Here is a 23,806-nt window from a genome sequence, read left to right as displayed (position 1 = left end):
TGCTTCCTTTTATGGAACTGGGAAAAGTCCATTGAAAACCTTCTGGAAAGGATTCACTTTTCTAAAGGCCATTAAGAACATTCATGATTCATGGGAAGGAGTCAAAATACTAACATTAACAAGAGTTTGGAAGAAGTTGATTCCAACCCTCATGGATGACTTTGAGGAGTTCAAGATTTCAGTGGAGGAAGAAATGGCAGATGTAGTGGAAATAGCAAGAGAACTAGAATTAGAAGTGGAGCCCGAAGGTGTGACTGAATTGCTGCAGTCCTATGATAAAACTTTAACAAGAGTTGCTTCTTATGATTAGCAAAGAAAGTGCTTTCTTGACATGGAATCCACTCCTGGTGAAAATGCTGGTAAACATTGTTGAAATGACAACAAAGGATTCAGAATATTACATAAACTTAGTTGATACAGCAGTGGCAGGGTTTGAGAGGATTAATTCCAATTTTGAAAGTTCTACTGTGGGTAAAATGCTATCAAACAACATCACACGCTACAGAGAAATCCTTCATGAAAAGAACAACAGATGCAGCAAACTTCACTGTTGTCATATTTTAAGAAATTGCCACAGCCACCTCAACCTCCCACAACATCACCCTGCTGAGTCAACAGCCATCAACACCAAGGCAAGACCCTCCACCAGCAAAAAGATGACTTGCTGAAAGCTGAGATGATGGTTAGTGTTTTTTAGCAATAAAGTATTTTTAATTAAGGTATGTTCATTTTTTTTAAGTCATAATGCTATTGTACACTTAAGAGAAAGAGACTACAGTGCAGTGTAAACATAAGTTTTATATGCACTGCAAAAAATTCACATGACTCACTCTATTGCAGTGGTCTGGAACCAAACCCACCATATTTCTGAGGTAAGCCTATATTATATGCCAGGTACTACATTAGGCCCTAAGGACACACAGATAAAAGTTATGGCCACTACTAGAGGGGCATGGTCCAGTGATCATAATTTGAATTCTTCCATCTGGCCTCTGTGCCCTGCCTGACCTTGGTCATAGTCTGCCCAGGTCACCAGGTGCCAGCATTTCATACGCTTGCAAAGCAAACAGTGTAAGCAGTGACAAGGAGGAGGTGGAGGGTGGGGATGCCTGGAGCTATGGGTAAGATTGACAGAAAGGGGACCACACCGAAGAGGAGTGTGAAGATGGACACAGAGAAAAGGGCTATTCCTTGACCATAAAGGGCCATATGCCTATACTACCTCAAACATAAGAAAATAATTCTCTGTGCCTGGAACTGCTAATTGTCTCCACAATCTAAGCAACATGTGGGTTTCCTCACGTATTGAAAACCCATTTTATTACACTGAATATTATAGTCACATCTGACAGCTTCCAATGAATCACAGAAATAAGGCACAAGAAAAACTAACAAGCAGAAGAGCACTTCATTTTAGTCATTAATTTATCTACATTCTCTGCTTTTCTTCTTATCTTACTCATGAGCTTGGGAGTAACAAAACAGGGGAACAGAGGGACAGGTTAGAAGAGAGTGAGAAACAGCGGGACTGCCTAATTAGCCTCTGAATAACTGGGAATTGGTTATAAAAGTCCCCACTTTTAGACACAACAGGTTTTTAGGCATGGATGTCTGAAGTGAACTGCCCTGAGGCAAAATCCAGATTGCATTTACAATGTATCTTAACTATGCCTGAGCTGTTACCTTTATCTGTTTAGACATGGATTGAGTCCTCAAATGAGCAGAATCTGCTGTGTAAATCAGGTACTTAATTAAAGAGAAAAGTTTAGTAGGCTGCAGGGAGAGATTTGATAAAACGGTAAATTAAACACTGTTATAGGAGGAGACTTCCTTCACTTATTAATTCTATTATTAGTCTACAAAATTTACGTCAGTAAGAGTAGTTATTGTTTATGCATTTTTCCCTTAAGATTCTAGTTTAGGGTAAATATTTACTGAGAACCTACTATCTCCAATGTGCTCATGGACCCTTGGCAGAGAAAACAATGGTATTCCCATAGAATTTAAAATCTTGTCAAATCTTCTAGTATGATATCATATTAGTACTTTTAAAAAAAGTACTGATAACCCTATCTCTCTAGTCAACCAACTCCTCAACTCCCCTAAAAACTCTGTCTTGCTTATCAAACCTCTTCACACACAGCAGATGGCTTCACTTCCTTATTAAGAACATTCACCTATTCTTACTCTCTTCTCTCCAATTAAAGAGTGACCTCTCTCTCCTCCTCTCTGATCTAATGCCAATCTTTCTACTTGTGCTCTGAACCAACCCCATATTCTCCCGACCTTCTCAGGAAGCTTACACTATTGATTATTTCGTTTTCCTTGTATATTCAAACTACCCCTCTTTTCCATTGCCTTTTAATATGCTCACGAGTCTCACCCATTAAACACATACACCATTCTTATTAGACCTCAACCACTACATTGTCATGCCCATTCAAAGCTAAATTTCTGGAACTTTTCACTCTTCATTTCCTCCCTTCCCACTTATCCCTCAACCTGCTTCCAAATTCCACTTAAAGCTGTTATATGACTCACAGGTGGCTAAATGCAAAAGACATTCTTCACTTCTCACTATATCTAATCTGCCAGCAAAATCTGATACTCCCTTCTTGACTTCTATGATACAACCTTCTCCTGGTTTTCCTCCTACTTTTCCACTCACGTCTCTGTCCTGTAACAGCCCATCCTTTTCAACTCAACCACACTCTAAGCAGATGACTCACAAATCTACAGCCCACATCTTCCATTACATTCCAGATTATGACCAACTGCCCACTGCATAACTCAACGGCATATCAAATTCATTATGTCCAAAATTAGACTCGCGCTCTTCTTGCCCCCAAAAACTTATTTCTTTCCCAAAAATAAGATACCACCATCCATCCTGCTATACAAATCCTAAAGAACCTTAGGAATCAGCCTGGACAAGTCCCTCACTGCACTAACCAATTCATCACCAAATTCTATTTTATCACCTAAATATCTTCCTACTCCATGAATTTTTCTCCACCTCCATCCTCTTAATCCAAGTTATCACTGCAGACTGCCTAGGCCACTCCAACAGACAACACCGTCACCACCACCACCTCCACACACACGCACACTCTTTTGTTCTTGCACGTGTTACAATGATCAGCTTATTTAATTACCTTTTACTGGAGTTTCAAATTCTTTAAAGTTAAGCAAAGCACAAATTACTTGTTTATATACATTCCTTCCCTATCTCATTCCTTCTAGAGTGTGAACTTTACCAGGACAGGGTTTAAGTTTTAATCATCCTCATGGCCCCAAGATAGAGCTTGGCATGCAGCATGTCCTCAATAAAGGTTTACTGAATCAATTAGTCTGAAATTCACTGTTTTAGAGAAAGAATCAAAAAAAAGTTTATATCCATAAGACTTTCAGTCTAACTTTTCATTTATGGTCCTGCTTCCAAAAATTGAAGCAGTTACTAAGGCAAAACTAAAAGTTTTTAAAATGTACCATAATTTTGAATTTTCCAGATATTACATTAATGGAATATAGTCCAAATTCTAATGACATTCATAGTTGCAAAACCATTAAAAGCCATTAAATATAATATGATTATTTCCACGGAAAAACAACTAAAATAAAACACTTTCAGAGAAATGGCAATTCTTTTCAATATTCCAAATGTTCATAGCTATAAAAAGACATTTCTTAAATACAAGTGAATAAATAGCAACTAGCCCATCATAAATATTATATTTTCCCTTGAAGAGGAAGTTCATTCTAAAACACTATTCCTTTTAAATTGAGAAGCAATATTCTGGGTTTTTTAAGTTAATATTTAGAAAATATTTCTCAAGTTTTGTGAATAAGAAAGCTCTCAGATGCTTTTTAAAATACAGATTCCCAGGGCCCTAAACACAGATTTTTATCTTAGGAGATGTATAAATGATGCCCTGAAAGTAGCAACTACACTTTAAGAACCACTTAGGCATGCTGCCATTGGCTAAAGTGACAGACCCTATGATGATCTCAAATTAATCTTAAAAGCTACTATAAACCATTGATTTTGGGGGGGATCTCACTTCTATTTTCTTCTACCTTGTCACTTTCATCATGAAATTATCCTGTGCTATGGCACACAACAAATGCTCATTAAATATTTCTTGAACTACTGGGTTGAATTGCATTCATATAAGTCATATTTACAGCTTGTAAAATTATACTTTGTTTAATGTAATTAAAGGTATTAACAGTGCAAAACATCTCACAAAGCACACCACTACTTCCAGATGTTCTAACACCTGAACAAGTGTGAAAGCCACTGCATTAAAAACTGAAAACCTGGCAGCAAGCGTATTCTGTCATATCAAATTAGTAACATTACATAAATAATGTATTCAACCTAAGATGTACAACATATGAAGAAAATTAACTTATATCATGATAAAGCATTAGTCAGAAGACCCAATTTAGTAGCTTTCCCTAAATTGTACTATTCTTGTTGGAAGTAAAATGAAGAAAACCTACTCTCCTTACAGTGTATTTTACGTCTATAACAGAAATAACCTTGTTCTTCCCGAAACAGCATAATGAAGCTAGCCATTTTCTTTTCCAGTCCCCCCGCTGCTTCCAGCTTCCTGCTTTTCCTAATTCCTTCTACTATACCCAATCTGTCAAACCACTTCTAAAGCATGATTTCCAGACAGGCAAACTCTAGATTTAAGGCTAAAGCACATTCCTAATTCTTCTCCCCTTAAGTAAAAAGTTGCATAACGAAAACATAACACTTCTACTTTTCTCTGTTTCATGTCCTACCCACCTTACTAAACGCTGAATTCCTTATTTTTTTAAAAAAAAAAAGCCATGCCATCCCACTTTCCACATATGTGTAACATATCAATTCAATTGCGTACATATCAAGCTTTTATTATTTGATATGATCAAATGGCCAGAGAATAAACTGAAATTTAGTATATAAAATGAGTAAGACAACCAAAATTATAAGTAAGATTTTAACTGGAATATTTTCTACATACATAAAAACTATTATCAACATCTTTATAAATATTAATTTATATTCAAAAATGTAACTGAGTTAAAAAAAATAAATTTTAAAGGAACATTCGTCCTTTCATTCTCCCAAAGAAAAGCTTCTCAGCCTCAGAGAAAGGTATCTCTGCCTCAAGAACAGGTACATAAGATTAAGAGACTCGCCCATGTTTGTAATCCCAACCAACACCTGGCACAGCCCGCAAAACAGAGCATTCACAAAAATGTCTGTGGAATAAAAAATGCCCCACTCTATCAAAAGGTTCCTATCAGGCAAGAGTTAATTAGCCTATTAGAGTCCTTCAGTAATTACATAATTATACTCTGTCTGTACATAAAAGTAAAAAGAAAATAATAAAACTATTCTTTAATTGGGTCAGACACCAAACTAAACCAATTGAAAAAGAGAAAACACACAGCGTAGATTATCAGGTCAAGATGGCAAAACTGAGCTCATAAATTTAACCAATGCCCATCCAACACTCCACCCCAATATCCACTGCAATAACCAAAGGAATAAATATTTTTCTAAAAAACACCTGGGGAAAAAATCTGTAGCCACTGAAAATCACACAAGAGTGCCAACCATATGTGGACCTAGAGAGCCTCCCAAAAAAGGCTGGCAAGGCGTCTGGCTGCAGTATTCGTGCTGCAGACAACATGCTAAAGTAGAATTTAGAGACAAGAGGTAGAAAGAGAAGAGGCTGCTACAGCTAGCTCCACAACCAACTGCCAGCACTGAATTGTGAATTTTTACATTTCAGCATTGAAAACAAACGCTTTAGCAGTCAACCTCCCTGTTGCACGGCTGTCTGACTATACCTCACCCCTACTCCCTGCAAACCACCAAACCAATGATCTAGCAATGTAAAATTACTGCAAATCTGACATTTTCTTTCACCTAGACCTGAAACATTAGAACAGGAACCCACACAAATTCAAAAAAGCCTGTGTCTCAACCAGCAACACTGAGCACATAGAGACACTACCCCATCATCACAACTGCCAACAGACAGATCCCTAAAAAGACCCAGAAGCTATAGAAGTGATTGTTCTACCAACTGGAGCAAAATGTTTCCCTTGGAAAATTTACTGAGAGAGAGAAAACAAACTTTAAAGTATCATCAGAATTCCCAACTGCAAAAATCTCAATTGTAGAAATCTTGAAAAAACTTGAGAATACCATGTATATGAAAAGAGAACAATCTGAAATCAGGAAGATTGCTTTCAGCCACAAAACAGCTGAACAATTTTTCAAAGAAATACAATAGGGACAGTAAATTGCAGATTGCGTCTGAGAAAAAGCCAGACAAGCTTGAAAATTTCTCATAGAACACAAGTAAGAGAAAAGATGAAAGGGGCATCAGGAGAGTTCAGCTTCCAAGAATGACAGAGTACTGAGGGTGGTTTGGACCAACTCTTCCACTGAGAACAACTAAATAAAGAAACTAGGCAAAATACAAAATATCTGTGTGAAGGGAATCAAGGTGATGAGGAATTAAGGGACCAAGATGCAGAAAACGAAAAAATCCAAAGAGACAAATCTGGTGTTTGGAGTTGCTTTTTGGCCTAAAACTGTCTGCAGATTCTAAAGGCCACTACTTCTGAAGAGGCTGAGAAGATGAGCATAACTTTTAACAGACTCCAGCCCTGAGGGAACAAAAACTGGAGTGAGGGTCTGCCAAGGAGGAAGGTAAACCCCTTAAGCTGTAGATTAGGACCTCAAAGGGCTACATCAAGAAGTAAAGGTAAACGTAAAATGTTTCAATTCATACGGTCTGAAGCCCAATTTTAAATCATCTCAACCCCTGAATGGATTAAAGTGATCTGAAATTGTCAGTGCCTCTAGCATAACCACATACCAGAGGAGAAGCAAAGGTAATTCCCTTCTGGGAGAAAACAGTATCATCCAGATTATCTCTATAATTTTTCATACACAATACCTGGCACTCAATCACAAATAAATATGCAAATTAAAAGACAAGACAGGGGGCCGGCCCCATGGTGTAGTGGTTAAGTTCGGTACGCTCCGCTTCAGCAGCCCAGATTCACGGGTTTGGATCCTGGGGACAGACTTACACCACTCATCAGCCATGTTGTGGTAGTGACCCACATACAAAACAGAGGAAGACTGGCACAGGTGTTAGCTCAGGGCTAATCTTCCTCAAGCAAAAAAAAAGAGGAAGATTGGCAATAGATATTAGCTCAGGGCTAATCTTCCTCAGGGGAAAAAAAAAAAAAAGGCAAGCAAAGCGAAAAATCAGGAGAAATAACAGACATAAAAGCAGACCCTCATGGGAACATATATGATAGAATGAGTTAAAGGAACAAAGATGCACGATGGAGAACTTCAGCAGAGACCCAGAAATTATAAAAGACAACAGAATGGAAATTCTACAACTGAAAAATACAACAAATAAAATTAAGAAATCAACAAATGGAGTGCTGCCTCTAGTTAGAATGTAGAAAGTCACAAGAGACTTTTGCTCTTACCCTAACAACCAAAACAGGGCAGATAAGCAACAAAAACCATAGTTTTTCTGAACCCATCAGAGTGATGAGGATTCAAAGAAGCTTAAGTGAAGTAAACTCCAATGGAGAAGAAATATTTGAAAAGATAATGGCCAAGAACTTTCCAAATTGATAAAAGTGATCATCCAACTGATACGAGAAGATCAAGCAGGATAAATACAAAGAAAATCACAGCTAGGCACATCACAGTCAGATTTCTGAAAACCACAGATAAAGAGCAAATCTTAAAAGTGGCCAAATGGGGGGCCGGCCCAGTGGCCGAGTGGTTAAGTTCACATGCTCCACTGCAGGCAGCCCAGTGTTTTGTTGGTTTGAATCCTGGGCGCGGACATGGCACTGCTCATCGAGCCACACTGAGGCGGCGTCCCACATGCCACAACTAGAAGGACCCACAACTAAGAATATACAACTACATACCAGGGGGCTTTGGGAAGAAAAAGGAAAAAATAAAATCTTTTTTTTTTTAATTTTTATTTTTTTCAGATGTACATCATATTTTGAATTCTGTATACATTACATCACGTTCACCACCCGAACACTAATTATAGTGCATCCCCTCACATGTGACCCTAATCACCCCTTTCGCCCTCCCTGCTCCCCACTTCCCCAATAGTAACCACCAGTCCAATCTCCAATGCTATGTGTTTTTTTTTAAAAAAAATAAAATCTTTAAAAAAACAAGTGGCCAAAGGGGGAAGGAAGGAGGGAAGTACACTCCTGACAAAAGAGGAAAAATAAGACTTACAGCTGACTTCTCATCAGAAATGATGGAGTTCAGTGGATAATGGAATTACATACGGGTTGAAAGGAAAAAAACTATCTACCTAAAATTCTATACCCAATCCTCCTCTCAAAAAAGTCAAAATCAAAGTGAAATAAAAATATTTTCAGACAGACTAAAGCTGATCTCCAGCAGACCTAACTAAATACTAAAGGATATTCTCTAGGCAGAAGGAAATAATCCCAGACAGAAGCTCAGAGATGCAGAAATGAAGAGCAACTGAGAGAGTAAACAGGTGAGCGTAAATCTAAATGAATAATGACATACAAAAAATAATGTCTTGTGGATCTCAAATATAAAGAGAACTAAAACATATAATAATAATGGCATAAAAATTAGAAGGGAAGGATAAATGGAGTTAAGCTATCCGTATGGCCTTGCATTGCCCAATAAATGGTAAAAGTATTAAGTCAAAGATGCATTTAGGAACCACTAAGTGAACAGTAAAAGAATATATAACTGGTAAGTTAAAAGAGAAGTAAAAATTGCATAACTGAAAATAATGAAAAGAAGGCAAAAAAAAGAAAGAGGGATAAAGAACAGGCAAATAGAAGTAAGTAATAAAATTGAAGATTTAAAGACAAATATATCAGCCATTACATTAAATGTAAATAGACTATATGCTCTAGTAAAAAGACATAAATTGTCAGACTAAATAAAAAAGAAAACCTAACCATATCTACATACACAACATAAATATAAGACTACAAAAAGGCCAAAAATAAAAGGATGGAAACACCTAAACACTAACCAAAAGACAGCTGATACAACTATATTAACATCAGAAAAAGTAGACTTTAAGCTGAATAGCATTATTAGAGATAATAAGAGTCCATTCACCAGAAAGATAACAATTCTAAATCCGTATGCAACTAGTAATATAGTCTCAAATTATAGAAAGCAAAAATAGGTGCACACACACAAAAAAGGAGAAATGAATTATCATGGAGGAAAGAGACAAGAGAAAATATACTTATTTCTGGAATTCCAGAAAAGGATAATAAACAGAGTATACATAATAAAGTAATAAAAGAAGAAAATTTTCCTACCCTAAAATAGATTTGTGCATTCAGAATAGACTCACCAAATAGTCACATCATACACACATTTCAAGTTAAAAGAATCCAACTACAGGAGAGAGAATATGAAATAATTTAAATAGAGCAAGCCATTCTACCTGCCATTCTGTATGAGCATGCAATATGAGATACGAACTTGTTCTTCCAGTTGAGCTCAGCTCCAAAGTGCCTCTCTTAGTAAAAGTATCTCATCACCTTACGATTGTAGAGTTTTAAAAAAATGCTTTTGAACAAGATACATGCAATACTCCTCTTCACATGGTTGTCAACAAAAGAAATAATTTGTTCCAATACTCAAAGGAAAAACTATATATGCCCAACTTATTGAGAGATGAAATATCAGCCTCCAATATAGGGCTTTCCTAAGGTACGTTAAAGGGGAGTATGATAATATGCAGTTTTCACATTACTTGCTTAATTTAAATCTAATGCCTAACTAAAATGCAACTCCACTGTATCAGACTTAAAAAAAAATCAATGAATAAACTCCCACCTAGTCATATCCTAGTGAAATTACTAAATTTCAAAGTCCAGTGACAAAAAAATTCTACAAACATATGGATTAAAAAAAAAAAAGACAAAAAAAAAAAAAAACAAACAAAGGGGCCGGCCCCGTGGCCAAGTGGTTAAGTTCGCGCGCTCCGCTGCAGGCGGCCCAGTGTTTCGTTGGTTCGAATCCTGGGCGCGGACATGGCACTGCTCATCGAGCCACGCTGAGGCAGCGTCCCACATGCCACAGCTAGAGGGACCCACAGCGAAGAATATACAACTATGTACTGGGGGTCTTTGGGGAGAAAAAGGAAAAAATAAAATCTTTAAAAAAAAAAAGATGTGGGTACCTAGTAGACATTATGTACAACATGAAATGCAGGGGGGAGAATTGTCCAGTGAGTTCTGAAAGGAAAAGACTGTGACACAGGAATTTCATATCAAGGTCAAACGATTATGCATACACAGAGGCAAATTTTAAAACTTAATTGTGAACAAAGTGAAACTAACTACGAAGTTAGTACTACAATGTTATCTGATATTTCTTACCCACAAATTTTAATGACTTACAAATAAAGCTGATTCTGAAACTGCAAAATGTCTACTTAACTACAGCTACTCTGAAGAAGAAAGCTCACTCTTCCACAAAGCTTCCACAAGTTTTGTGTTTTTATTTAAAAACATGGATTTCTTCATAAAGTAACAAAAATTTACTCCTCAGAACTTCCCAATACATATTATCCTGAAGTTTATTTCTGTGGCTTTGAATAAACTCCCGAAGATTGTTTCATAAAAGCTGCCCACAACATCTAACAGGAAATACATGAAGTCTTAAAAAGGAAACAGGAAATGATAAGGTTAATTTTCAGGCATTAAAAATTGGAACAAGCACTATCTCCAGCTTCTTTTCTAGCATCACAATCTTTAAGAGACTATCTGGCCTATGATTTCATCATCCACTAATCACCTCTCCATTTGTAACAAATGATAAACTTCAGAATAAAAAAAAATGAACACTTCAAGAAATGGTTTTCTGATCAAGAACATTTCTGTTGCTTTTGCCTTTACCCTGCCTCAACTCATACGTATTTCACTCTACCCTCCTTGCCAAAAAAACTTCCCCATCCAAAAAGCCTACTCATGCCTCCAAGCCCAGCTCAAGTCCCACCTCCCTAAGAAAACTAACCAAATACTCCAGACTAAACAAATCTTTATCCTCATCAACATAAGGTCATGCTTTTAATAATCTAATTACACACAGCCGTCAGATAAAAATATAAACCAAATTATATGTTATTTAATTTTCATATATATTTAGTGAGCCCCTCCATCCAGTTTATAATAATAATAAAAGCAATAACTAGGGCTGACCCCATGGTCGAGTGGTTAGAGTTCTATGTGCTCTACTTCGGAGGCCTAGATTCACAGGTTTGGATCCCAGGTGTGGACCAACTCCACTTGTCAGCCATGCTGTGGAGGTGTCCCACATACAAGGTACAGGAAGACTGAGACAGATGTTAGCTTAGGCTGAATCTTCCTCAAGGAAAAAAAAGAGGATTGGCAAAGGATGTTAGCTCTGGGCGAATCTTCCTCACACACAAAACACACACATATACACACACACACACAATAATAACAGTTTACATTTAATGAGCGACTAAGATAAATCAGGCTCTGTTCTAAACATGGACACATTAACTCCTTCATTGTTCATCTCAGTCCAGTAAAGCAGTATGTTATTACAGACGTTATTTAAAGTAAAGAATGGTTCATAACTGTCTTTGCAAGCCTCTCCTCTCCCCCCAGCACTCCAATCCAGGGCCATGGCATGCATGTAGGGGTAAGGAAAAAGAACCAATACTACTTTAGCAGTATCCCATGTATTCACACACGTTTCTGAACAAGATATCCACAGGCAAAATGAACTTCATCACTTTACACGGCTCTGATTCTAGGTACTTATCTATCTTCTTCCACAAACTATTTCCTGCCTTTGCACACCCAACTATGGGTGTATGTTCAAGTCTTTGCCCTAGGTTTTCTTTCTCCTTCCTCAGTGATATGATCTAGTCTCATGGCTTGAACTATCACCTCTATTGGCTAATTCCTGAACCCACATTTCTCTCTAGACCTCTCATCTGAGCCCTAATTCCCTAATACCTTTATAGAGATGTTCTGCTGGCATCTCAGACTCAAGGTGTCCAAAATGGAAATCATATCAAACTTGTCTCTCTTGCTGCATTTCTTAACCATTTTCCACTCAGTACCTTGAGTCAAACTGGCATTCAAGTATTTGATTAGCTGAACTTATTCATCTAAACCAAAACTGCTCATCCTGTCTTAAAAGAGGTAATAGCATGTTTCAATTCCTCTTTTTCACTCAAATCAATTAATAAAATGTTTAACTTTTTGTCCCTCAAGTGAACAAGAGCAGTGGTTAGCACAAGTCATATAAACAGACTGACTTAATTACTGGTTCACTTCTCATTAAGTTAAAAACCACAAGCAGCCATGGAAGTTTTGATAAAGTTTTAAATTGTTCCAATTTTTAATTATGTATTGTTTAATTTACATTTATAAATGAACCACTGATTCAAAAAAGGAATAGGAATATGAACAAAAGACACAAATAGGCAATTCTCAGAAACAACATAAACCATCAATAAAAATCTGAAAAGATGCTCAACTCCAATAATAATTTTAAAATATAAAACTTAGAGATACTTTTTAAATCCATCAAACCGGCAAAGACTAAGAAATCTGAAAATAACTACTATGTTGGCAAGGATGTGGGGAAAAAGGCACTCTCTCATTTGCTGTTGACAGGAGAGCAAATCAGCTTTTGGGAGAACAATTTGGAAAAAACTATCAAAAATTTTAGAGGCCACCCCGTGGCCAAGTGGTTAAGTCGCAGGCTCCACTTCGGCAGCCCAGGGTTTTGCCAGTTCATTTCCTGGGCGCAGACATGGCACCGCTCATCAAGCCACGATGAGGCGGCGTCCCACATAGCACAACCAGAGGCACTCACAACTAGAATATACAACTCTGTGCTAGGGGTCTTTGGGGAGAAAAAAGAAGAAGAAGAAGAAAAAAAAAGAAAATTGGCAACAGTTGTTAGCTCAGGCACCAATCTTTAAAACAAAATTTTTAATACACGTGATCTTTTACCTACACTTCCATATCTACAAACTTATTCTATCATATATTTGAACATGTGCACAGACATTTGTAAAAATGAGTTCACTGCATATGTTTGCAATCAAAAATTTAGGAGCATCAGGCGCTGGCCAGTGGCTCAGTGGTTAAGTGCGCATGTTCCGCTTTGGTGGCCCAGGGTTCGCCGGTTTGAATCCCGGGTGCAGACACGGCAATGCTTAGCACCCCATGCTGTGGCAGGCATCCCACATATGAAGTGGAGGAAGATGGGCACGGATGTTAGCTTAGGGCTAGTCTTCCTCAGCAAAAAGAGGAGGCCTGGCAGCAGTTAGCTCAGGGCTAATCTTCCTCGGAAAAAAAAAAATTTAGGAGCATCAGGGGCCAGCCCCATGGCCAAGTGCTTACGTTTGCAGGCTCCACTTTGGTGGCACAGGGTTTCGCTGGTTCGGATCCTGGGTGCAGACATGGCACTGCTCATCAAGCCATGCTGAGGCAGCGTCCCACACGCTACAACTAGAAGGACCCACAACTAAAAATATACAACTATGTACCGGGGAGGCTTTTGGGAGAAAAAGGAAAAATAAAATCTTTAAAAAAAAAATTTAGTAGCACCAAAAGGGAACTGGTTAAATAAATTATGATACAATCATAAAATACCACATGGCTATTAAAACAGCTGTGACAAATTTATATATATTCACATGGAAAGAAGTCCTAAAACAAGGTGGAAAACAGTATGCACAGCACAACCCAACTTGTTAGTTTTGTTATATATGTATTATATATCTTAACTAATTAATTGTACATATAAAACAGAAAGTCCATAGCTATTAAAAGTTATTTATCTCTGAGGAGAGGGTTGAAATGTATGATTTCACCTTTTATTTTACATATTGTTTGAAATTTTATGTTTTTAATTTTTTTAATCAAACCGACGAGTCACTTTACCCCCAAACTAAAAATTCACATACTGTACATATTTTAGCAATCAGAGTTAGACATGCTGCTAACAAAGACAAATTCCCTGGCAAGAGGGGTAGAGACCAGCAGAGAAGGAACTCTGCCCGGCCACCTTACCTCCCTTCCTATTCACAGTTCCTTTCCTCTCACCTCAGGTGTCAATCATACTCACCTGAGGTGAGATGAGACTTCAGAGATTTCCATGAGAAGATGTATCTCCAAGACAGCAAGATAGTCTGAGGGGGTAAAAGAAAGGGCCAGGGACAGGCCGAATCTATTAGCAGTGACGGACAGGGAAAAAACTTTCCCCAACCTGCCTGAGACAATTATTTCTGTTCATGGGAAATGCTGTGTTCTTATGTTTAAGTCTTCTTCCTTATAAAGGTCACGACTTGCTTTTGTCAAGAAGCATTCCCCAAATAGTCTTTCTATCCACTTCTGATCTGTTATGGGCATAGAAATCAGATAATACGGCTTGTTAGAAATGCATATGAATTAAACATAAAGAGGCTCTAAACAAGGGCCTTGGGGACTCTAAAAAACTTATTTACTTTGAGGCATAGACTTTGAAAATTATTTCTCTTATTCCCTAGTCTTCAGTTATATTCTAGAGGTGAGGATGCATGATGGTTGAGTTCTATATAGGGGACGTGCCATTAATCAAGGGGTTATGACTATAAGAAGTGTACACACAATGCTTTGGATACGTGACACCATGTAAATTTATAACAACTAATAACCCTACCTCAAACTTCAAAAGCTTTCAAGAATTAATCAAAAAGATCCTATTGTAGTTGTTACATTAAAAGTTATCCTATGAATAAAAAGTTATACATAAAACTTATAATTCGTTATTTTACCCTTGAATTCATAAATTACAATGCCATCATCTTCACTAGACCTTTTATATAAAGATATACCTTGGTAATTTTCTTTTTTACTCACTCTGCCCCTGAAAAACAAATATTCTGTGTTCAGTTTCTATGTAGTAGCACTTTAAAAATTTACTCTGCTCAGGACTCCCTAGTAAGTTTTACTGGCCATTACTGATCAATAATAAATCCTGAAAACCAGTACAATCAATCTCTGGATTTCCCACAGACATGGGAGCAGCTGCAGCCCTAGATGGCTCCACTGGTAGCGTTCACACATATCAAACATTCTAGTGATCAGTTCACTTAGAGGAAACGAAGTATAACTCCCTCTGAGAATTCTAGTCTACTGACTTGGTAAAACTAAATTACAACTAAAGATATAAAACCAAAAATCATGAGAGAAAGCAGCACTATTACTTGATCAACAGTAGCACAACGATTCCAGAATCTGTTTTTCCACCTATAGCAGTAATGACACTTTCTTCCTCCAAATCAAGTTATCTGTTATCTACATATATGTTTTATCTCTATTAGACCAAGGCTTCCTAAGATAGAAAACATGTCCAATTCATCTTAGTGTCTCCATAACGCACAGCTTTGTACATAATTAGCCCTCAAAGATAACGTGTTTGCAACTATCCAAAATTACCTAAATTTTCAGTTTTGGCTATAAAACAACTACCTGACTTACATAACCGCTGGCGTTCTCTCCCCCTTTCCTCACATAAGAGAGTCAAAAGTGGAATCAAAACCTGCTCATTCCAGCCAGATCTGTAACTTGGTCAGTTTACCTTACATCCCCTACAAGCCTAAGAGTAAGCATCTACTATCTCAAGTAATACTGCAACTTAAAATGCCTCTCTCATAATTGCTTAACAATGAACTTTTATTTCTTGAAATCAGCCCTAAAACCATTTTTACACATAGAAAATCATACACAGTCATTTACAAGCCACTTACAAGGTTTTCCCAATCATATCCTACTTTACACCTAGAAAAAAGATGTACAGTAACTTGAACTTTAGAGAATGACAAAAGGTAATTCTTTCATCTAGAACGGAAATGATCAGTGTTCAAACACAAGAACTGAATAGAGGTCATTTAGCTGAGATAAATTTACCACTCAATTTTACAGATTTCAGAATTACAGAAACTTGGAGGTGGAGGGGACCTTTGAGATTACTTATTAATTAGGTAATTAATTAATCCCTGAAGTTAACAGATGAAATAGAGAAGCTACGGGACCTGCATTTTAAAATAATGGCCTTAAGTAATCAAGGTTCACAATTAAAGGTGAAAATATCTTGAAAAAGTTGTAAAAGTACTAGTCAATGGTATTACTCTTAATGATATCATTACTATTCTACAATAAATGGAACCCTGACTCCCATATACACGCAAAAAATTATTCTCACCAATAATCCCATATGTGGGAATCCAAAATAAAGAAGAAAAAGACCATATGCAGGAAGATGTTCACGACAGCATTCTTTATTATAGCAGAATATTGAAAACAACTTCAACATCCATAACAGCAGAATAAATAATTAGCAGCAGTGTGCAGTATAATAGAAAGTATAGGCTTTGGAGCTGAAAAGACCTGGATTCGAATGCCAACTTTTCCACATGAGAGCTGTGAGACCTCTGGCAAGTCACTTAATATTCGAGACTCAGTTACCTCATCTGTAGAATGGAGGGGATATTACCATCTTCCTCATGGGTTGTATAAAGGATTACTTGCATGTAAAAGAGCTTGGCACAGTGTCTGGAGCTCAGTGAGTGTTCAATAAATACTACTTTTAATGGCCACTATTAAATACTATATTCATTCACGGGAATATCATACAGACATTTTAAATAATGGTTATAAGAAAATCTATACATACTGGCATGGAAAGATCTCTAACACATTACTAAGTGAAAAAAAGCAAGTTGAAAACGATAGTCTGATCCCGCTTATGTGTAAAAACTAAAACTATACACACATGTAAGTGCAAAGGGAAAGTATTAAAAGCGATTATGGGTAAAAAAAGGAATTTGCTGGTAGAAGTGATAACTTTTTACTCTATCTACTTCCACATTGTTTTACTTCAAAACATGTATTTAAATATTTTTAAAACAAATTTTTAAAAATAAAATGATGACAAAGATAATGTGGCAACAAAGAGAAAAGGCATAATGCTAAGGGAAAATATTTACATATAAAGTTGTACATACACCATGATTACAATGTAAAAATGATGTGCCATCGAGTCAGCAACTAGAAAGACATACACCACAATTATACCATTGAATCTAAATGACTTTTTTGGTCTCTGTTTCCAATGTTTTTTAATCAAAAAACTCCTTTCATTCTAAATGAATCCAAAATTTGGGTTCTATTTTCGTATCATCTTTCAGTGTTCCATGACAGTCAATTTTTTAAAATCATAAACACAAGACTTTTCCTCACCTCATTTAGCTTGCTGGCCAATAAGATCTTCTTACCTATAGTCATTTCCTCTGACTGTTCCCTTATGGTTGATGCAATTTTACCTAGAAGCCAAAACACCTGCCAATGACATGGTACATACCTCCCAACCACATAGAAGTCACTAATAAAATTAAGTGTTTGGGGAAAAAACTATTAAATAAACAGAGCCTCCATATAGTGAGATTAATGTTACCCAATATTTTTTATTAGCATAGAGAAAACTCATAAAAAAGAAATCAACAATGACCAATTAAGCCTACAGAAAAATAATCTACACTTTCAAAAAATAGAATTACGGTATATTTTTAAAGTTCATAAAGAAACATTAAAATCATTCTACACAGATACAGTACTTTACAGTTTATAAGCAATTTTACATTCTATTTTTCTGATACTCCAGTTAGGTAAGCGAGGTATTATTCTTGCCTGCCTATAGCCCCCAACAGATATATAGAAAGGTGTACAATCATGAGTCACATCCCAAATCCTCTGCCTCCATATCATAAGTCTTTTTTCACCATCCCACAGCACGTATTAATTTCATACGGTTGACTAAGAATGGTCACATTTCTTATCTCCTTTGAGCATTCATCCTGGAAATCTATGAACTCTTTTATACCTCATCCTAGTAGGCAGGCAGAGCAGGGCATCAGTCCCTGTTTAGAGAAGACTCAGTAAGCTCACTGATGGTTCTGAAGATGACAAGACTAATCAACACTAAAATTGCAGCATATTCAGAGAAGGATGACCAAACTCGCAAAGGGTTAAAAAATTAAGTAATGTAAAGAGTGGCTGATTAATTTAGAAAGGAGCAGGAGGAGAGAGCGACGCACACACACACACACACATTTCGTCATCAGACACACGAAGGGCCAACATATAAAGGAATCAGATTTGTGCTGTATGGCCCTGGGGGTAAAAACAAAGGCAAGTTAACATTCATGCAACAAACATTTCTTGGGTATCTACTCTGTGCCGGATGGTTGTGCTACACTAGGTATAAAAAGATGAATAACAGAAGTTCCAATCTTCAAGAGGTTCAGAGTCGTCGAAGAGACAAGAAAATAAGTAACCCAAGAGGAAAGTCCTCAGAAAGCTATGGAAACACAGAAAATGATGACTCTAACTCTCTTTGGGTAAGGGGGCCAAAAGAGAAAAATTCACTGAATAGACGAATAGGAGTTTCAGAAATGGACCTTACTCTTTTCTCTTAAGGCTTTCAACTGATTAGATGAAGCCCACTCACATTATGGAAGCAAGGTGGGAAGTGGCATTAACAGGAAGAAGGAACAGCACCTGCAAAGGCAGGAAAACATGAAGCTCTGCAGTAAACCTGGAGTGGTGGAACACCAGGTACGCATTAGAGGTGCTAAGAGACAAGGCTTTAAAGTGAGAGTGGGAGACGCCAGTGGTAAAGAACACAAGGGCCTCACAATCTCCATACCAAGGAGTTTAGACTCTAACACTCAATCTATGAGACACTAATAAAAGATTCTAAGTAGGAGAGGGGCATGCTCAGAAAAATATGTAAGAAAGCTCACTCCAGCAGGAGAACAGGCTTCTAGAGGGTAACAGTGGAGATAAACAGATTAATTACAGAGTCACTATTGCTAGTCTAGATGGGGATGATGATGAAAAGATACAGACTCAGACGTATCTAGGAGGTAAAAATCAAACAACTATTGGCTATAGGAATAGGGAAGGGGAGGGTCCAGGATGACTTTCAGATCTCAACTTGGGTGAGTGAGTGGTGAGCAGTGACACCCAGGCAGGTAACACAGGAAAACAAGCCTGTGCAATCATTCAAACAATGTGAGAGCCCTAGGCCAGGAACTGTGGTTGTCTGGAGAAAGGGGCTGAGGGAAGCCGGAGGGAAGAGGAGCAAAGATGAGTTTACCTTTGGTCTTGTGTAACGTAAGCTGCCTATTTAGTGAAGCTACTGAGTGGCACAGGAAGAGTGGAAAAGGAGAGTCATTAGCTTATAAGAAGCAACTGAAGACAAGGAGAGTGTATAGAATAAGATCAACTTGAGATACCAATATTCTAAGGGGGTGAAGGAAAAACCTGAAAAACAAATGAAGAGTGGATCAGAGAAGTAAGAGATGAATCAGGAGATAAGGTGATGCCAAAAATGGCAAAAGAAGAGAAAAAAATTCAAGAAGGATGGGGAGGGTGAAAATTAAAGTTAAATGTATTGCATCATAAAGCCAAGTTTACTAACAGAAGTTATTCAAAACAGGAACAGACTACCTTGTGAGGTAACAAATCACATCAAGTGAATGATTCAAGCAGAGTCATCTATGCCACATGTTGACAGGAGGATTCTCACCTTAAATGAGAAGAATAGCTACATGACCTCTACAGAACACCTCTGAAGTCTAGGTCAAGGCTAGCCTCAACACTACTATGACATTTCATCAAATATTCATTTGCAATCTAATTAATGAATAGGATATTTGATTATTCTAATAAATGTTAAAAAAAATCTCTACATATTTCATCTAACTCAAAAGCAACCAATACTGGATTAAAATTTTTCACTAACTCTGTTTTTGGGGTACAAAAAATTGCTGGAGAAAGTGTGGAAATTGCTAATCTATTTCAAATTCAAAGTGATTTCAAACGACCTCTCAACACTGTCTTCCTAACTTTCCCCATTCCTGCATCCCAGTTCCACCCCATTACCATTCCTTAGCCCCTTTGCTCTAATTAGAGAAGACTTGCATTGCACAGGCTGCTGTCACGTCGTTCACGTCATCTTCCCCTAGGTCCCTTCATATCTTTTCAGTAATCTGCCCTTCCTTCCTTCCTAAAACCAGACTGCGTGCCTGATCATTTCCAACCCTCCACCTCTGCTGACCATTTTCCATTACCAGTCCTTCCCTCTCCTTTTTCCTCCACCTCCTCCTGTCTATACGTCTACCCTAAGTTGGAAATACACTCCGTTTCTCCTGTTGCCCCATACCCTATTTTTCTCCTTTTACTACCAAGTATCTCCATTCCCCTACCACCTACTCACTGCAATCCCCTACAGAAAGGTTTCAGAGTCTATCCCCTCCCCCCCACTGACAAATGACGGCCGACTTACTGACAGCTTAACCAGTTGCTGCTTACTCCCTTCTCAATTCCCTCATCTCTCTGCAGTTTAGGACACTAGTGACCAACGCCTCCTTATGGCAGTTATTCCTTTCACTTTTGTAATGAGGCAAGAGGCTTTGTGCAAAGCACTCTGAACCGAGAATCAGAAGATCTGTGTTCTGGATGTAATTCTACCATTAATGAGCTGTGCATCTCCTCACCTGCTTTCCCACTCACCCCTCCTCAGATCCCGCTTCCGAGACACTCAGGCTAGGTTAGGTCCCTGCGGCAAACTTTCTCAAAACCTATTCTCCTTTGTAGCGCTTATCACAACTACTTGATTATATAATTAGTAGTTGAATGGCTATCTTTCCTACCCACACACCAGACTGTAAGCTCCATGAAGGCAGAGTGTGCATTTCAGCTCAAAATAAAAGCCCACCAACTGAATCAACACTGAAAGAGACGATACGACCACTTCCTAAGGCTCTGCTTATTATTTTTATTAACCTAAGTCATAAAATTACTAGCACTCACAAACAAAATTACTGACAAAATTTTAAGCAGACATTCCACCAAATACCTAGAACACACATAATATGATGTACTACATATAAAATTAAGTAAGAGAGAACTTGTCTTCCAAGATAGTTACATTTTTCTTGCCCATCCACAAGAATAGAAAGGGCTGGATGAGTTACCTACATTCCAGGACCAAAATGTGTATTATAAACCATGTTGAGGCTGAATGTGCAAGTGCCAGTTTGATACTAAAACATTCCTGTTTATATAGCTGTTTAGATAACAACCACTGGCACTTTAGGTTTAAAGCTCTTAATATTGGCAAAAGCCATGAGTTATCTATACTCTGCAAGAAAACCCAAAGAAAGTTTATCAGCCAAGTTACATTACAGTGTGATTTTCAATATTTCATATAAACCAGGGCAAAACAAGTAATGGTTTAGTGATTACAAGTTGCCACTGTGCCTGATCAGATGACTTTCCAAGTGCAAAAATTTCAGATCTCACGTAAGTAGGTGAAAGTTTTGTCAAGTTTTATGATACACCACACCTGGTCAAACAATTTAAGCAGATCACAGGCTAATTTGTCCTTCAACTGCTGTGTGTGTCCCGCTCCTCAAACGTACTGAAAGGTCTTTATGACAGGTTTGGCGTTTTGTTATTGGCCCCCTTAAATAAACAGGAATGCAAGTGACTTCAATAACCTATGATAGTCAAAAAACCTGAAAATGGCTTTCGAGGCTAACTATATTTACATATTGCCACTTGAAAACAACGTACAAGCACTTAAAATCTGATGCTTAGACAATTCCCTAGGTTAAGAGCAGTTAACAGGCTGTAAATATAGTTGTAATCCCCAGGAAAGAAGAGGCATTTCATTACGGAAACACTAACAGATAAAATCACTCGGAGCCGTTCTCCAACGCGCCCTCATCCTTAAGTCACCACCACTGGCAGCGAGGGGGCAATTGTGCCCCTCGGACACCCTCTCTCTTCCGCAGCCTGCGGGCTACAATCCCCGCACAAGGAGTCCCTCGAGATCAGCCAGCGCTTCCCTGCGACTTCAGCTGGGAAATCCCCGGCCAGGGAATGCCGAGTTCAAGCCCCCCTCCCCCTTCCTTTCCTGAAAATTAACGAATTGGCCGTTACGATTGTTTATTTAATGAGGTGTGTAGTGGCCTCTACTGGTGCTTGTGTGAGCACAAGAATGTCCCACTCTTACAAGTGGGATGAGCCTGGGGGAGGGGAGGGAGCCGAGGGGTGAACCTGCCTCCGGGTACAAAGCGGACAACTAGACCCGGGAGCCCCCGACGCGCCCTCGCGGCCGCCCCTCCCGCGGCGGCGCCCCCGCCCGCCTACTTCACTCTCCACCCGACGCGACCCCCTTTCTCTTCGGCAACCAGAGACGAGGCAGAGAAGTTCCTGCACGTTCCCTCCTGGATCCTAAACAAAAACACGGCAGCCGCGGCCGCCGGGGCCGGGGCCGCGCCCCCGCCCCCACCCCGCGCTCCTGGGCCCGCGCGCCGCGGCCGCAGCTTACCTGGGGACTGCGGCGGGGAGCCGCTCCTGGCGGCCGCGGCGCCCGGCGCCCGGCGCCCGAGGAGCAGCAGGCAGCAGAGCCAGAAGGAGGAGGTGCCGAGGAGTCGCCGGGCTCCCCGCTCCGCCGCCATCTCTTCCCTGCGAGCGGCGGCGGCGGCGGCGGCGGCAGCGCCGCGGAGCCCTCGCCGCTCTGCCTCCCGCGCGCTTCAGCCGGTCCCTCGCTGCAGGCTCGGCTCCCGCGGCCGCCGCCGCCGCTGCTCCAGCCCGGCCCGACCCGGCCCGCGCGGCCCCTCTCGCGGGAGGGGACACTCGGGGGCGCCTCCCTCCTGCAGGGGGGCGGAGAGGGGAGGAGAGCGGAGAGTCAGTACATTCCGGGGCGGGGGGGCGGGGGGGGCTCGGTCTCCAGGTTCCAGGCGCCGCCACCCGCCGCCGACTCCGGCTCCACACACCAGCGCGAGGGGGGCGGAGACCGCAGGCGGCGGGGGTGGGGGGCGGGGGCCCGGGGCGCGCACACCCGCGCACGCGCAAGCGCGCGCCTTCCTCGCCCGCACGCCCTCGGCTCCGCGCGGGGCCCGCCCCGCTCCAATCCCGGCTGCCGCCTCGCGGGCCCGCTCCCCTCCCCCTTCTCCCCGGAGCCGCGGACGGGTGCGGGGCGCGCGCGCCTGGCGCTGCTGCTGGCGTCAGGGAAACCCCGGAGAAGCGGATCCTCCTTCTCCTCCTCGCGTCTGCCCGCAGCCCCTGTCCCTCGCGCCCCCTCTTCCTCCTCCTCACCCTGGGGAGAAATTCCCCTCTCACCTCCCCAGAGTCCTGCGGCTGTCGAGACTGAAGGGAGAGGCGCTCCGAGCCCGGGCTTGTCCGGGAGGCCGCAGCGAGAGCGCACCTCTCCTCTGCCTGGGCCCAGGGCCTCTATATAGGGCCTCGGAGGAAACCGAACGGCCTCCGGGAGGAAACCTGGGTGCGCAGAGCGTCGGCCCCGGGGTTTATGTGCTCGCCAAAAACAATAGTGATCCCGCCCGGCTCTTGCTGGGACCTGGCGCGGCTCCCGTGGGAGGGGGCCGGCCGCGCCGCCGCTGACCTCCCGCTTCCCGGCCGCGCCGCCCTCGCCGCGCGCTTCCCCTGGACGGTGCCGGGCCTCCCGGGCCCCGGGGCCCGCGCCCCCCGCCTCTCGGCCCCGGGCCAGGGAAGCGGGGCACAGACAAAGGTGCCCCGTGTGCACTCCTGCAGCCAGTGCGGGGCCCGGGCCGAGCCCCAGGGCTCCCCGGGGCTAATGCTCTGGCCGCGGCTGAAAGCTGTT

At 40.4% G+C, this 23,806-nt stretch overlaps 1 protein-coding gene across 5 annotated transcripts in view; it reads right to left on the bottom strand.

The window, feature by feature from the left end:
* Nucleotides 1-22,869, bottom strand: part of LOC124235408 (neogenin) — a 247,023-nt gene extending 224,154 nt beyond the window's left edge. For 2 of the 5 annotated variants that reach the window (XM_046653310.1, XM_046653311.1), the window contains exon 1: nt 22,514-22,869. In XM_046653310.1, the coding sequence (XP_046509266.1) occupies nt 22,514-22,643 (130 nt within the window). In that variant the 5' untranslated portion in view covers nt 22,644-22,869. The remainder of the gene's footprint in view (nt 1-22,513) is intronic. The other 3 variants (XM_046653307.1, XM_046653309.1, XM_046653308.1) reach the window with 2 other exon arrangements.
* Nucleotides 22,870-23,806: the final 937 nt, after the last annotated feature.

Source organism: Equus quagga, chromosome 2, assembly GCF_021613505.1.
Source record: "Equus quagga isolate Etosha38 chromosome 2, UCLA_HA_Equagga_1.0, whole genome shotgun sequence".
Lineage (NCBI taxonomy): Eukaryota > Metazoa > Chordata > Mammalia > Perissodactyla > Equidae > Equus > Equus quagga.
Note: the sequence above shows the minus strand (reverse complement) of the source record. Positions and strands in the feature narration are given on the sequence as shown.